The 15,214-nt window shown below is 42.6% G+C and overlaps 2 protein-coding genes across 2 annotated transcripts; one reads left to right on the top strand and one right to left on the bottom strand.

Moving 5' to 3' along the window:
* Positions 1-200: 200 nt before the first annotated feature.
* On the bottom strand, positions 201-1,124 carry LOC101993995 (olfactory receptor 13G1-like). The gene has a single exon (XM_005351953.1). It carries the CDS (start codon positions 1,122-1,124, stop codon positions 201-203), a length of 924 nt encoding a protein of 307 aa, XP_005352010.1.
* A 12,517-nt stretch (positions 1,125-13,641) lies between these two features.
* Positions 13,642-14,565, top strand: LOC101993709 (olfactory receptor 13A1-like). Its single transcript, XM_005351952.1, has one exon. It carries the CDS (start codon positions 13,642-13,644, stop codon positions 14,563-14,565), a length of 924 nt encoding a protein of 307 aa, XP_005352009.1.
* The last annotated feature ends 649 nt before the right edge of the window (positions 14,566-15,214 follow it).

The raw sequence follows: 15,214 nt of genomic DNA, 5'->3' as shown, positions 1-15,214 counted from the left end.
TTTCTATGAACAAACTAGAAATGGTTAAAGTTATCTAAAACATTTGAAAGACTAGAAATCAGTATTATCTTGTATTTCTTAGCTCAGGTCATAACTTGACCTGTATCCCCCAGAATCAGGAGATGCCTAAATAAAGGCTTAAATGAGCTTTCATACTCCTCGACCACTTCTTCCAGAGTTCCTTTTGAAGCTCAAAGTAGTCAATGTCGAAACTGAAGTTTTTTAAAGGATGTTTTGAATTCCTTGTTTCTCAGGGTATAAATCAGGGGGTTCAAAGTTGGAGTCACAGTGGTGTACAGAGCAGTAATAGCCTTGTCCAACACACCAGCAGTTCCTAGGGCTGGCCGGACGTAAGTATATAGTACAGTGGAGTAATAAAGGGTGACCACAATCAGGTGGGCAGAGCAGGTGGAAAAGGCACGCTTCTTGCCTTCAGCTGAGCGGATGCGCAGGATGCTGGCGATGATGAAGCCATAGGACGTCATGGTCAAGAGGAAGTTCAAGCCAGACAAAAACATGTCTGCAATGACAGTCATGATGTTGTTGATAAAGGTGGGGCTGCAGGACAGCACGAGCACAGAAGGGATCTCACAGAAGAAGTGTTTGATGAGATTGGGACCACAGAAGGACAGTGGCAACACTAGACAAGTGAGCACCAAGGCATTGAGAGCCCCTGTAAACCACACAAAGGTTGCAAGGGCCACACAGACGCTGTTACTCATGAGGGTTCCATAGTGCAATGGCTGGCATATTGCAAGATAGCGGTCATAGGCCATAGCAGAGAAGAGCAGAAGCTCAGAGCTCAGGACCCAAGTGAAGATGAACATCTGTAGGAGACATCCCCCATAAGATATGGTGTTCTCGGTCACCAGGCTCTGCAGGACCTTGGGTAGGACAGTCACAGTGCAGATCACATCCATCAGGGCAAGGTTAACTAGGAAGAAATACATGGGTGTGTGGAGGCTGGGACTTCTGTGGATGACTGTAATAATCAGGCCATTGCCAACTATGGCCACCATGAACAAGATAAAGAAGAAGCAGAAGAGGGCATCCTGGATCCAGGGGTCATCCATGAAGCTTTGTAGGATGAACATGGTCACAACTGACTGGTTCTTAGGAGCCATGGATAACACTGTGTATGCCCAGGATGGGAGTCGTAGCTTGGGGCTCTGACAAAAGAGGAATGAGCTTTATTCCAGTTAACTGGAAACTATTTAAATCTCAGTTAACAATCAATTCTGTGTAATAAGGAACCTATTCTGGTAAGAAAGCAATATTTAAATTTCATTCTCATGGATCACATGTTAAAGTAATGAGCAGGTCAAGAACAAACCCCACTTGGGCTCTGCTATGAATATGGGTGGACCCTGAATGCAAGGTCCCTGAACAAATTGTTCCATATATGCTGTATCTCATCCCACAAGGAGGGAGAAATGGCCATGGTCACATGAATCACTAAGCCCACAGTGACTGGAGATTGTGGTGTGGGTTCTGGGAAGACATGAGTTATCATCATCAGTGGGGCTGTGAAAGGGTGCAGTGGCAGTGAGAACAGTTTCCTTTGGTGCTGGCTGCTTGCCTGAGATTGTGGGTAATAACATACAGAAGATTCACTGAGTGGCTGATTCTCTGGAGACAGAACCAATGTGGCCTTTGTGACAATGTGAACTTCTCACGCAGCTGACAACAATGACCCCAGAACTTCCTGTCTTGGAACTCTATTCCACTAGAACACTAAAGAACACTAATCTAGGGCATAGCATTCAAGACTCATATTCAAGCTGATGCAAAAAAAAAAATAGGGTCTCCTAAGGATTCTAGGATGTCTCTCAACTTTAGGCCATAGGAACTCAATTGGTCCCAGATGCAGTTCTTGCAAGGCAGCTCAGAGAGCCATCTGAAGGAACCAAACCATCCCTGTAGGACTTCATATTGCCAGTCACTGTCCTGAACACACAGACCCTGGATGATGAGAACACAGGTCTCTGTTGAGAAGACATGGAGTTGTGGCAACCCAGACTGGGTCCTGCTGGACTATGTGTGTACTGGTCACTTGACACTTCCTACTACCAGACTCTGCCAATTAGGGCATAGTGAAGGGAACATCCCTGAGTGTGAGTTATGAATCAGAAGCTAAGGTCAGACGGACAGTGACAGGGGACAGGACATTCCTCTGTGGTCTGCTACATGGAATGCACACAGTATGGCAGGCTGCTCTGGTCCAACAATCACATCTAGTGTGAAAACACAAGTCAGGTTTCACAGCAGAGCATTTCACATGTTTCCAGAGTAGAGTGCTCTGAAACACAACAGTCCTGGGTGTTCATTTACGGCATTCCCCACCACTAAGCACCACCCCGGTTTCTCCATCTCACAGTGCTCCAGAGGGGAATGCAAGGAGAGGGGTGTGAGAGACCATGCTGCCTGTGCTGGCTTTGGTCCCATCTTAAACCCAGCAAAAGGCGCTCAATGTGATGATGGCATAGTCTGGGCAGGAAAGGTTGCCAAACTTCAACCAGGGTCAATCTTTATTCTGTTCTCACAGGGCATCATATCAGGCTGCACACAAAGAGTGGACCTTCTGTTTCACAAAGAGCTCTAGTAATCACTGGGCAGTGGCTGGCATGTGTACATGGTGTCACTGAACACTGAGAGGAATAGACCCGGCTGCCACGATTAGCAGATGAAATACAGGAGGCTAAGATTTAGAAGACAAAATACCGGAAGCTAAGATCTACAAGAACACACTTTCTAAAACATGTCTTAAATACTGCTCAGGAAATCCCAATTCTAAATAGTATTTGTTACTAATATAAAATACAATGTGATCTGGACTTACTCTTTTATTTATTTGTTTGTTTTTCACCACCAATATATTATTTTTTTATTTTTCACCCCTCTAGTCCACACATCCCCTACCGTATGTGTCTGCGGGTCTGGCAGCAGTTGAAGATGCCTCTGCGTCAGCATTTACACCTCCGAGAGATGAAACACAATGTCAAACATGTGAGAATATGCTCCCTGCCCCACGCTGACCTCCTATGTCTGCACTATAGTACAAAGGAGGCAGGAGCAGCTTGCTGTCTGTGTTGCCCAGGCAGCCTGAGATGATGAGAAAACAGTGAATCCAGGGTCAGTCCTCCTCCTGGGGAAAGTGAAGTGATTCTGCAGGTCATCCCGACTGGGATGAGGGTGCAGTGTCCATGGGTCACAGGTGCCCCAGAGAGGCTAAAGAGATTGATGCAGGAACTCCTGCTGGAGTCTACCCACAAACATCCCAATCATCCCCCATCCTCTCTCTACTTCTCATTTGAGGTATTGAGACTTACTTACTCCAAAATTTCAACTAGCATGTTCTACCGTGTCTCTATGTAGTTGTGAGCAACACAGATAAAATCTACATGGGGAGAAAATATCTTTGTTTTCAAAAGTCTGGCAAAGTACATGAGTATGAAACCTACCTGTATGTTCACAGGCATGGGGCTGGGTATCCAGCCAAGTGTGTGGAAAGAAAACTGCAGAGAGAGAGAGAGAGAGAGAGAGAGAGAGAGAGAGAGAGAGAGAGAGAGAGAGAGAGAGAGAGAGAGAGAGAGAGAGCAAATGTACTATTAGCCATTATCCTGTCCTTTATCTCACTTCTTTGTGATAGTTGTTTCTGAACCTGTTGATTCTCCTCTGTGGATGTCAGAAACATGCATAGGTACACATTTATGTTCTTCTGACATCAGAGACCCTGTGGCTCCAAGCCCACCCCTGGACTGTATACATACATCTCCTGGTGAACAGCTGACAGGAAAGAAAGGACATAGCTGACTGAAGTGGCCATACACATTAGGAGTTGTTGAAATGAAGGCTATTTTTCAGATGAGTCCTAAGACTTTGCCATAGTGTTGGTGACTCCTGCCCATAGAGATGCCCTGGACCCTACAGAAAATTATCGGCTAGGTCACGTACTCACCAGAACATTTGGGCTTCAGGGATGCTTTGGTCCAGAGAAGTACAGTGGTGTCTGTTAGTTTCAGATAATCCAGGCTTAAATCTAGGTAGCTTTGGCTGTGTGATGCAATCCATGGCAGTCTTGGCCCCATGGGAAGCCTACCCCTGGGCCCTGGCTGAAGTGGCCTTGCAACTATCTGTCAGGTCAACAGTGGAAAGTGTCAGCAGAGAGGAGCTTAGCCCCAAGGGCAGAAGGAAAAGTCACAGGTTCTGTGTTCCATGGCAGGAACTCAGATGCTTTCCCAGTTGGAGCTCACTTCTTCACACCCAAGTCTCAGCTGAAAACACAGCAGAGAAGCTCTCAGGGTTAGATGTTCACTGGCTTAATTTCACCAGGAAAGGATCTCAGATTTCTCTAGCTTTATGGACCACCACTGCCTGTATTGATGTTGTAATGGACAATTTTGTGTGGAAAGGGACAATCTACACATTGTATCCTGACCTTGACGGACAGAGATTGAGTATCCACGTGAGCTAGGCAAGACAGGAGTCCAAGATACAAGAGCGTTCTGTAGCATGCCTCAGTTCCCCTGGAGCTGTGGGGAGTTTTATACTCATCAGACTGCTTCTTTGAAAGTCTAGTTCCTCAAAAAAGTGCCAGCCATGTGTCCTCAAATGAATTCACGTCTCCAATGTATATTCTCACACTTGCTCTCCAAGTCAAAGGTTTTGGGATGTCAGTTGTCTTCAGTTTCACTATATACAGAAACATAATACAGTTAAAAATGGCATCCTTAGTCTGGGAAGGTTTTTATGTATATTTAAAATTCAGAAGTAGTGTAAACATTTTTATTTTAATTTGTAATGTTGATGCTCCTTCGTGTTTATCACAAACACACACACACACACACACACACACACAAAATCACAGATACACATTTTAGGACAGCAATTTAACCTTTTTTTCATTCTTAGTTTCTCCTGTTGGATGTTGCCAAAGAATTATTATAGTCTAAAATGTTTGCTATCAGTAATAGCATTTCAAAACAAGTCTAGACTTAAGCTGACAAAGAACTACACCTTTTATTTAGTGTCTTTTCATCCCTTTATGTCATCCACAGACACCTATAAAATCCTCTATCTGGGACCCACAGAACCACAACAGGCTAGGAATAGGTCAGTACTTCTCACTCTTCTTCCTGACCCCCAATCCAAACTCTCCAGTCACATTCCAGCACTATAGCAGCCTGGGTGAAGGGGCCTCTCCTCCCACTCCACACCCAACCTTAGGGGACTTCACCAAGCCTTGGATTGAACCCCGTTGTTCTACTTGTAGACCCTCTCTTCTGCCTTCCTCTGCACCTAGCCCATCTCCATTCCTCCCTGTCAAATTCTTTCAGAAATGCTTTCAACTGGACTCCCAGTAGTCACACCTAGTAGGGATGATGGCAGGTGAGCCACACTATCCTTCCTGCCCTCCATTATGATCTTTCCATTCTTGTAGGGCATTTTATTTGTATTTTAATAAATAACGTTTGCCTGAAGACCAGAGAGTAAAAGAGCACCACTGGTCAACCTGACAGATCAAACAGTGGCCACACACACCTTTAATCCCAGGAGCCACACGAGATGCCATAGAAACAAGGCAGTGGATGTCTTTAATCGCAGTGGTGAATACCTTTAATCCTGGAACTAGAGAGGAGTTTAAGATGGGAGGAGACAACTCTTAGACTCGGCATTCTGAGATTACTTGGAGGCAGGATCACCATTTTGGAGTGAATTTGAGGCAAGAGCCAGAGGCTGCTTTCTTTGCTTTTGGATCTTTATGTTGAACCCCAATTTCTCTCTCTGAAATTTTATTAATCATGTTTCACATTCTCACGCACACCCAGTAACAACCTGCTTACAGTGCCTGTACTCTGACTTCAGTTATATTCACTGGAGACTTGAACTCTTGCTTCAGATACAGGGTCCCCTAATGTCTCTGCCTTTCCAGATAATTTTTTAACACTAGCCTAGTTCAAGAATACCCCCTTTTTACCATATTTCCAACTCCATATGGATGCCAATTATAGGTGTGAACAGGATCCCCTTTAGTTTTGAAATCCAGTTCAGCCTTTTCTACATGGCCACATCTATCCCACTCTGACATGCAGTCACATAAACAAGAGCTCTGTACTGGGCAACCCACATTCACCAGACTTTTACAAGATCCAGAGGGAACAACAGAAACTGGGGAATAGAACACCCACCCAACAAAGACAAGATCAGATACCAACACCTTTCACTTCAGTCATCCCATTCCAGATGCCTAGACACCAGCACAAAGCCACAAATACCTAAAGTCAAGACAAGGATGCTTCCACAAGAACCTGGTATCCCAACTACATCAGACCCCAAGATATGTAATATAGTTGAAGTGCAAAAAAGGACTCAAAAAATGATTGTGGATATGTTCAAGAACCTTAAATAGTATTTGAGTATATTCTTTATTGGAATCTGAAAACACAAACGGTAGAATGAATATATTTACAACAATTCATGACATGAAAGAGGGATTTAACAAAGCAAAACAAACAAACAACAGAATCACTAAAGAAAACCCAAACTAGCCATGAAGTGGTGGTGCATCCCTTAATCCCAGCACTCCACAAGCAGAGGAAGGAGAATCTCCATCAGTTCAAGGTCAGTCTGGTCTATAAGAGCTAGTTTGAGGAGAAGCTCCAAAGCTACAGTGAAACCCTGTCTAAAAAACAAAAAACAGACAAACAAGAACAAGAAAGAAAAAAGAAAAACAAAACCCAAACTGAGATAAAACTGGAAATAAAATGTTTAAGAAGTGAAACATCAAAACCTCAGAAGACAAACTCACCAATACAGTACTAGACTTGGAAGAGAGAATCTCAAAAGTTGAAGATATGATACAAGAATGGATATTAAAGACAAAGAAAATGTGAAATCTGGAAAATTCCTGAAACAAACCATCCAGGAAATCTGAGACACTATGAAAAGACTAAATATATGAACACTTGGGATATAAAGAGAAGAGCCTCAGGCAAAAATCAGAGAAAATATGTTCAACAAAAATTCCCTAACCTAAAGAAGGAGGTGCCTTTCAAAGTATAACACACAGAATATCAAATAGACAGGAAAAAAAAAAGAAATTCTCCGTGACACATGATAATCAAATGCTAAATGTACAGAACAAAGGAAGAATATTAAAAGCTATAAAGGGAGAGAGTAAGTAACATATAAAGGCATGACCATTAGAATAACATCTAACATGTAAAGTCATGCCCATTAGAATAACACCTGACTTCTTTTTTTTGTTTTGTTTTTTTGAGACAGAGTTACTCTGTGGAACTTTGGCTGTCCTGGAACTCAGTCTCTAGAACAGGCTGGAGTCTACCTCCCAAGTGCTGGGATTATAGATCTGTGTCACTACTTCCCGGCAGCACCAGACCTCTTAATGGAGACTCTAATGGCCAGAAGGATCTGGACAGATGTTCTACAAACTCTAAGAGATCACTTATGCCCGTCCAGATTAGTAAAAAGTGGAGATGATGTAGGTGGATTTACAACAGAGTTGCGCTAATGTGGCCAATTAAATCCAATTAAAAACCTGAGAGGGACCTTGAGATTTCTGTCCAACTTACTAAACCTGGATGGAGGTGGGCGGTCCTTAGACTTCCCACAGGTCAGGGAACCCTGATTGCTCTTCAAGCTGATGAGGGAGAGGGACTTGATCGGGGGAGGGGGAGGGAAATGGGAGGCGGTGGTGGGGAGGAGGCAGAAATCCTTAATAAAAAAAAAAACCTGAGAGGGCTTAAAAAAAGGGAAAGGGAGTTTAACACAGCTTTTTGCTGTTTGCTAGGACGTGCCGTAGAGAGATTTCCTGTTTCAGCAATAGTGGCAGAAAAAAAAAGCTGTGCCATTTTAAAACGCAGCTTCCTGGGCTGTGCCGCCTGAGCAAACTCCAGCTATGGAGCATTTGTGGGCTGGATGTTGGTGTAGCCGCTTGGGATTGGGAAGAAAGTACTGAGACTATGCCAATGGTTCGCCACTCCCCGCCTGCACCTGGGCAGGCGGCGGGATCAGGTTTACTAGGCGTTCACAAGCGGGAGAGCATGGCGGATATCTGCCGCCATACAGAGAGATGTTTCCAGGCTGCATAGTGCTCTGCCTGGCAGATTTGGATGTAACTTAGACAAAAAGCTCATTCTCAAGAGTTAAAGTGCTGAATGTGACTCCTACCTGGAGGCAAAAAAAGCCGTGCAGTTTTAAAACGCCGGCTTTCTGGGCTATGCTCCTAGCACAACCTCTGTCTCTTTAGGGAGACAGAGAATTGGATGGGGTTTTGTGAGTAAAATGCTTGCTTGCTTGATGGCAATGTGGACTTGCTGTGTGCCTGGAACTGTGTGCTGCTCAGGGCCACCAAATGGATCTGAGGCAGGAGGGGCTCTGGCTCTGCTCTGCCATGCTAAACTGTGCTGAACTCAGGCAGGAACTATGGTAATTATCACAATAACAGTGCAGTTAAGGTTTAGACTGGGTAGAAAACAGGCAGTACCATACCATATTACCCTTACATGGTGCACGTTAAGTTTTTAAGAAGTGCTTAGCATTTTAAGACGATCTCCTGGACAGTAAAATAGTTACAGGCAATGTAATAGGACAGATTCAGACATAAAAGATCTCTAAATGGGTCAATGTTGGAGAGAGAAGAAAAAGAATATAGAGAATAAAGTTAATGCCTTAAAAAAGGGTAAAGTATTTAAAGAGACAGAGTACAGATAGTTATAGATTAAAAGAAATAAAGAAAAATATGCCACATAAAAATGGAAAATTCACAGAAAGTTTGGATTCTGTATTTTCTTTCAATTTTTTGACTGTGAAGAAGCTAAATACAGAGAGACATTTCATTATGTGGTCTGATAAGCTGATCCAACATGTATGTTCTAAAGATATCATGACTTTCAAATTTGAGTCTAAGGATATGATGTTTTGGAGAGGGTCTTCTTTTGTTTTCACAGAGGATGAGACCCTGTGGATTGTTTCTATCCCAATATGATATGATAAACCATGCTCTCCTGAAAGATTATCATGAACACCTTCAGAAAATTACTTCACTCAACTGCCAACTGAAATGAACCTAGCAAACAGGTTATACCATGAAAGACCTAAATAACAGCCCCCCCCCCAGTCAGCACAAAGCAGTTTGGAGAGAAATAACTGCGCCCATATTCCCAAATATTGTTTATAAATGTTCTTTTACATTTAAAGGGGGATATGATATAGATATGAATAATTTGCATTGGTATAGATTTTGCTTTATTGATAGAGATTTAAGGTCAATTTTGTTATATGTATATGTATTTCTGATATTGATTAAGGTATCGTGATTGTATAGTTCATTTAAAAATGTAATGTATAATTAGGAAATATAGGTTGTTAATGGATAATCATCAATAATAGTTAGGCTTGTAGTCATTTTAGATTTTCTAGATTATAGAGATATATTTCAGTTAGATAGACATTCTTCATATCTTTCAAAGACTGCATAATATGGCATCTAATATTTTAATAACTTAGGGTTTTCATGACAATGAGACACGTCTGCTCCTGGCAACACCAATCTACTTCAAGAGGAAGATGGGCATTGAAGAGGCTCCTTATGGAGCTGGTTAGCCATTTGGGCAAGAAACTGCTCTTGCCTGGACTGTTGCATAAACTGGACACAGAACCCACAGAGAGAAGACTGCTGAACTTGCCTAAAGGTGAGATGATCTTTCGGGGTTCCTGACTCATGAAAGAGTCTGTGAGACATTCTTCAGGACACAGAAAAAAGTGGCTGAACTGTCTTTGAATTTTCCTGCTTCATGGAAATGTCTGCTGGATTCTATGGGCCTGTAGGCTAAGATGGATGCCCCAATGGTACAAAAGAACTTTGGGTAACTGTCCAGACAGCGAGATGTCTCTGTCATTTCTAGAGTTTTGGAATTGCTTACTTCTTGCTTAATTAGGTAATATTATATCCTTCTGGAGTCTTTGATGGAGTTGAAGAATGGATAGTCATAGTTTTAGTTTTTCTTAATTATGATAAAAGATAAAATAGATATAAATATTGTAACTGTAATTCTTGCTTGATAACTGTTTTGTTATATGTAATTTTACTATGTTAAAGTGAAAGCCTTTCTTTTTTGTTTAAACAGAAAAAGGGGAAATGATGTAGGTGGGTCTTCCATCTATGTGTTAATTTCATTGTTTAATAAAGAAACTGCCTTGGCTTTTTGATAGGGCAGAACTGAGATAGGTGGAGTAGACTGGACAGAATTCTGGGAGAAAAAAAGCAGAGTCAGGCAGACGCCATGCTTCTTCTTCCCAAGATGGACGGTGGTTAGAATCTTCCCAGTAAGCCACCACTTCATGGTGGTACACAGATTATTAGAAATGGGTTAGCCAAAATGTGAGAGTTAGCCAATAAGAGGCTAGAGCTAACGGGCCAGGCAGTGTTTAAATGAATATAATTTGTGTGTTGTTATTTCGGGTGTAAAGCTAGCCATCCGGGAGCTGGGCAGGACGAAAAGCAGGCCTGCCCACAGCTCCCATTACATGGAGAAATCTCACACTAGAGACTTAACAGCACACCTGAAAGCTCTAGAAAAAAAGAAGCAAACTCAGCCATGAGGAGCAGATGACAGAAAATAATTAGATTGAGGACTGAAATCAATAAAATAAAAACAAAGAAAACAATACAAAGAATCCATGAAACAAATACTTGGTTCTTTGAGAAAATCAACAAGATAGACAAACCTTTACCCAAAATAATCAAAAGGCAAAGAGAGAACATCCAAATTAACAAAATCAGAAATAAAAAGTGGGACATTACAACAAACACTGAGGAAATCCAGAGAACCATTAGGCTATACTACAAAAACCTGTGCACTGCAAAACAGGAAAATGTAAACGAACCAGACAACTTTCTGGATAGGTACCACATACCAAAATAAAGTCAAGACTAGGTGAACAATTTAAATAGACCTGTAACCTGTAAGGAAATAGGAGCAGTCATCAAAAGCCTCCCAACCAAAAAAAAGTATAGAAAAGATAGTTTCAGAGAAGAATTCTACCATATTACTAATACCTATATTCCTCAAAGTGTTCCATATAATAGAAACAGAAGAAACTTTGCCAACCTTTTTTTATTAGGCTACAAAGATTCTGATACTGAAAACACACAAAGACCCAACCAAGAAGGAGAACTATAGACTAATATTATCTAATGAATATAGATGCAAAAATACTCTATAAAATACTGACAAACCGAATCCAAGAACACATCAAAAAAATTATTCACCATGATCAAGTCAGCTCATTCCAGGGATGCAGGGATGGTTCAACATACAAAAATTTATCAGTGTAATCCACCATATAAATAAACTTAAAGAAAAAAATGCTTATGATCATCTCATTAGATGCTGAAAAGGCATTCGACAAAATCCAACACCTCTTCATGATAAAGGTCTTGGAGATATCCGTGATAAAAGGAACATATATAAAGATAATAAAAGAAATATACAGCAAGCTGTCAGCCAACATCAAATTAAATGGAGAGAAACTCAAAGTAATTCCACCAAAATCAGGAACAAGACAAGGTTGACCACTCTCTCCATATCTATTCGACATAGTTCTTGAAGTTCTGACTAGAGAAAATTGGAAAGAAAAACATTGAACTTTCGCTATTTGTAGATGATATGATAGTATACATAAGTGACACCAAAAATTCCACTAGGGACCTCCTACATTCGCTAAATACCCTCAGTAATGTGGCATTTGACTGATTCTTGTGCCTCTTCTTGGGTCTTTGTGAGCCCCTAAGAGCACAGCTCAGTTGATTCTGTAGGTCATGGTCTACTGGTATTCTTTACCCCTATGGTTCCTACAAATCTTCATCTGCCATCTTCCTTTGTGTTCCCTGAGCTACAAAGGGAAGGACCTGATGGAAATCTCCAAGTTGAGTTCTCTCTCTGTCTAATGTTTGGCTATGGATCTCAGCACTGTTCCCATCAACTGCCAATGGAAGCCTCTCTGATGACGTCATATCACATCTTGATGTCCTCTAGGAATTGCTTAAATCTTAAGTACTGCTAAGACTGTTGAATTTGCTGTTATGCTAAGTGGGTGAGGTTTTGTGAGGGATTTAGAATGTGTATATTGACAGAGATCAAAGGCTTTAAAGGATTTGTAACTAAAGGTGACCAGTGGTCATTTGGTTTGTGAAGTATGAACATTTTAGCTCCTTTGGATTTTTTGTAAAGGAAGATTCTGAATAGGTTCCTTCATGCACTGTTCTATGACTGCAAGAGATAATTCACCCACCTGCTGTGGGACATCTGGCTCTGCAGGGAAGCCAATCTGCTAAGAACTCAGGTGCCTTGTTATCTATACCCAGTGTACAGAACATGGTGGAACTGAAGTCCTGTTTACTGATGCTGATCTTCATCTCCAGACTTCACACACTCTGTCCTCATAAGAGGGTTTGAACACTGCAATGAAAAGTTTCATACACTCATGACCAACCTCAACTGTGATGTCCCACATTGACCAACCATACTCCCCATGCAATGAATGAGAGTGGCCCTTACTCAATTTCCCTATACGATGATGGACCAATCAGTATTGGTTTATTGATAGAATTATGTCACACCAAGATTATATAGTTAGGTGAGGTGAGCCCATAGACCATGCTTGGAATTGTACGTTAATGTGAAATCCATCTTCTTACATGAATCAAAAGGACATGACTCTCAGCCATGCTATCTTGAGAGCATCCACATGGTAGAAGTCACAGAAAGGTCAGTGTCTTAGACCTGTGCATATGGCCTCAGGTGCCTACTTTACCTGTGCCTTAGAGTTCTGGTGTCTTAGCTTATGGCCCCAACAGGGACTCCTGTTTACCTCAGAGTGGGTAATTGCTCTCTGAGGGCCATTCCCTAGCAATCTCAATCTCCACACCAAGGAGCAGGCCCTACTTTAAGGTCAACAGCAAACAAAAGAAACACAGGACTCTCACCCTGTGGCCACACTGCATGTTCTCCATGACATGCAGACATCTTGGACTTAGATGGACACTCAGGGACAACTTCTCTTTCCATGTGAGCTGATCCTTCCTCTTCTCACTCCTTTTCTATGGGCATCTACCTTCTCTGCTTCTCTCTCTCTCTCTCTCTCTCTCTCTCTCTCTCTCTCGTGTGTGTGTTTGATTATTCTCAAAAGATATTTGGTTTTGTTTACCTATTTCAATATTTAAAAATCTGCTATCAGAGTCACTTTCCTTCACAGTTTCAGTTTGGAACTAAGAGCTTGCCCTCTGTGGGTCTGCTTCGGGACGTATCTGAGCCATTGATCCATACAACAGAAAACTTGCCAGGTGACTTGGTTCTGAGGCATCCCTTGATCTCTGAGAGAGGCATGGTGCTTTCCTGTGAATCTGGTGCAGAGCTCAGGGCTCAAAGACACCCTATATTGTGAGAGATGTGTCATCATATTAATTATGTGCTTTCTACAACAACAGCATCCATGACAAGCATTCCTAGTAACACCTGGATGAGCCCTACGTGAGATGAAGATGCTCTACACCCGGTGTCTCCTTGACCATACCCAGCTGTGTCACAGTAACTCCCAGGGGCTCAGTCTCAAATCACAATGAACAACTATACGGATGTGGCAGAGTTTGTCCTGCAGGGAGTCTCTGGGAATCCTTGGTTCCAGGCTTCTTTCTTGGTTTTTTTCTCCATTTTCTATACTATGGCTGTTACAGGAAACACCCTCATTTTCATGGCCATCAGCCTGAACCCAAGTCTTCACACCCCCATGTACTTCTTCCTTGCAAACCTGGCTCTGATGGACATTGCCTGCACATCCACTGTTCTTCCCAAGATGTTGGAGGGTCTGGTGGGGAAGGGCAGCCACATCTCTTATAAGGGATGCCTGACCCAGATTTTCTTCTTATCCTGGGTTCTGGGGGCTGAGCTGCTATTGCTCACAGCCATGGCCTATGACCGCTATGTGGCCATCTGTCGCCCACTGCACTACAGCATGCTAATGAGTACTCCTGTTTGTGTCCTGCTGGCGGGCAGTGTGTGGGCCGTCAGTGCAATCAACTCATCTGTGCACACTGGTCTGTTAGTACGACTCCATTTCTGTGGCCCCAACCAAATCCGCCACTTTTTTTGTGAAATCCCAGCACTGCTACTGCTGTCTTGCAGCCCGACCACCCTCAACAACATCATGGCTGTCATTGCAGATGTTTATTTTGGTGTGATCAACTTCCTGTTTACCATGGTATCCTACAGCTTCATCATTGCCAGCATCCTACGCATCCGCTCTGCCGAGGGTAAGAGGCGTGCTTTCTCTACCTGCTCTGCCCATCTGGTGGTGGTCACCTTGTATTACTCCACTATCATCTATGCCTATGTGCAGCCTGGATCCGGATCCTCCATGGAAAATAGCAAGGTGGCTGCCTTATTGTACACAGCAGTCAGCCCCACCCTGAATCCCCTCATTTACTCTCTGAGGAATAAGGATGTCAAAGTGGCCCTCAGAAAGGTGTTTCCCTGTGTCTGTTGAGGAGGTAGAAAACACTTGTGTGGCTTGATCCAGCTGTTGATGAACTAGTTGGAACCTATGACTAAGAATCTGATTCCATGGGAAGGAACAGAGTGCAATTTCTGTGACAGATGTATCCACAATGTGCCTGTCTTGGAGGAACCTCTGGCCATTTCTTTTTGTTAGTTTGGGCATCCATGTTTGGGACAGGCTGCATGTCTGTAGCCTGGTATTGCTGATGTAGGGATTTTGGTATCCTGTGTTGTTGAAAATCATCAAGATCCTGATATGAACTTCAGAAGAACTGTGTCTGGTTGGGGGAGAAAGAACAGTGGAGGTGGAGGAGAAAGGAAGATGGGTAGGGGCAAGGAGAACTTGAGGGAATGGTATGGTTAAGATGGACGGAGGACAGAGATGGAAGCAAGGAAAGAGATATCTTGATTGAGCGAGCCATTATGGGGCTGGCAAGAGACCAGGAATTGTAGAGATTCCTAGGAGTCCACAGGATGACCCCTGCTAGACCTAAGAAGTAGAGGAGAGGGTGCCCAAACCGGCCTTGCCCTGTAGTCAGATAGATGAATATCTTTTTAAGGAACAAATTATAGGCTAAAACAATCATATTTCAATAGCTATAATTACTTAAATGTCATCACAGAGCCTTCATACAGTG

The sequence above is a fragment of the Microtus ochrogaster genome, chromosome 8, assembly GCF_000317375.1.
Source record: "Microtus ochrogaster isolate Prairie Vole_2 chromosome 8, MicOch1.0, whole genome shotgun sequence".
NCBI classification, from domain to species: domain Eukaryota; kingdom Metazoa; phylum Chordata; class Mammalia; order Rodentia; family Cricetidae; genus Microtus; species Microtus ochrogaster.
The sequence above is the reverse complement of the archived record's forward strand: the minus strand, read 5'-3'. Positions and strand labels throughout refer to the sequence as shown.

Excerpts from the sequence above, each read along its gene's own strand:
- LOC101993995 (XM_005351953.1), bottom strand. The coding sequence starts at position 1,124 with ATGGCTCCTAAGAACCAGTCAGTTGTGACCATGTTCATCCTACAAAGC.
- LOC101993709 (XM_005351952.1), top strand. The coding sequence starts at position 13,642 with ATGAACAACTATACGGATGTGGCAGAGTTTGTCCTGCAGGGAGTCTCT.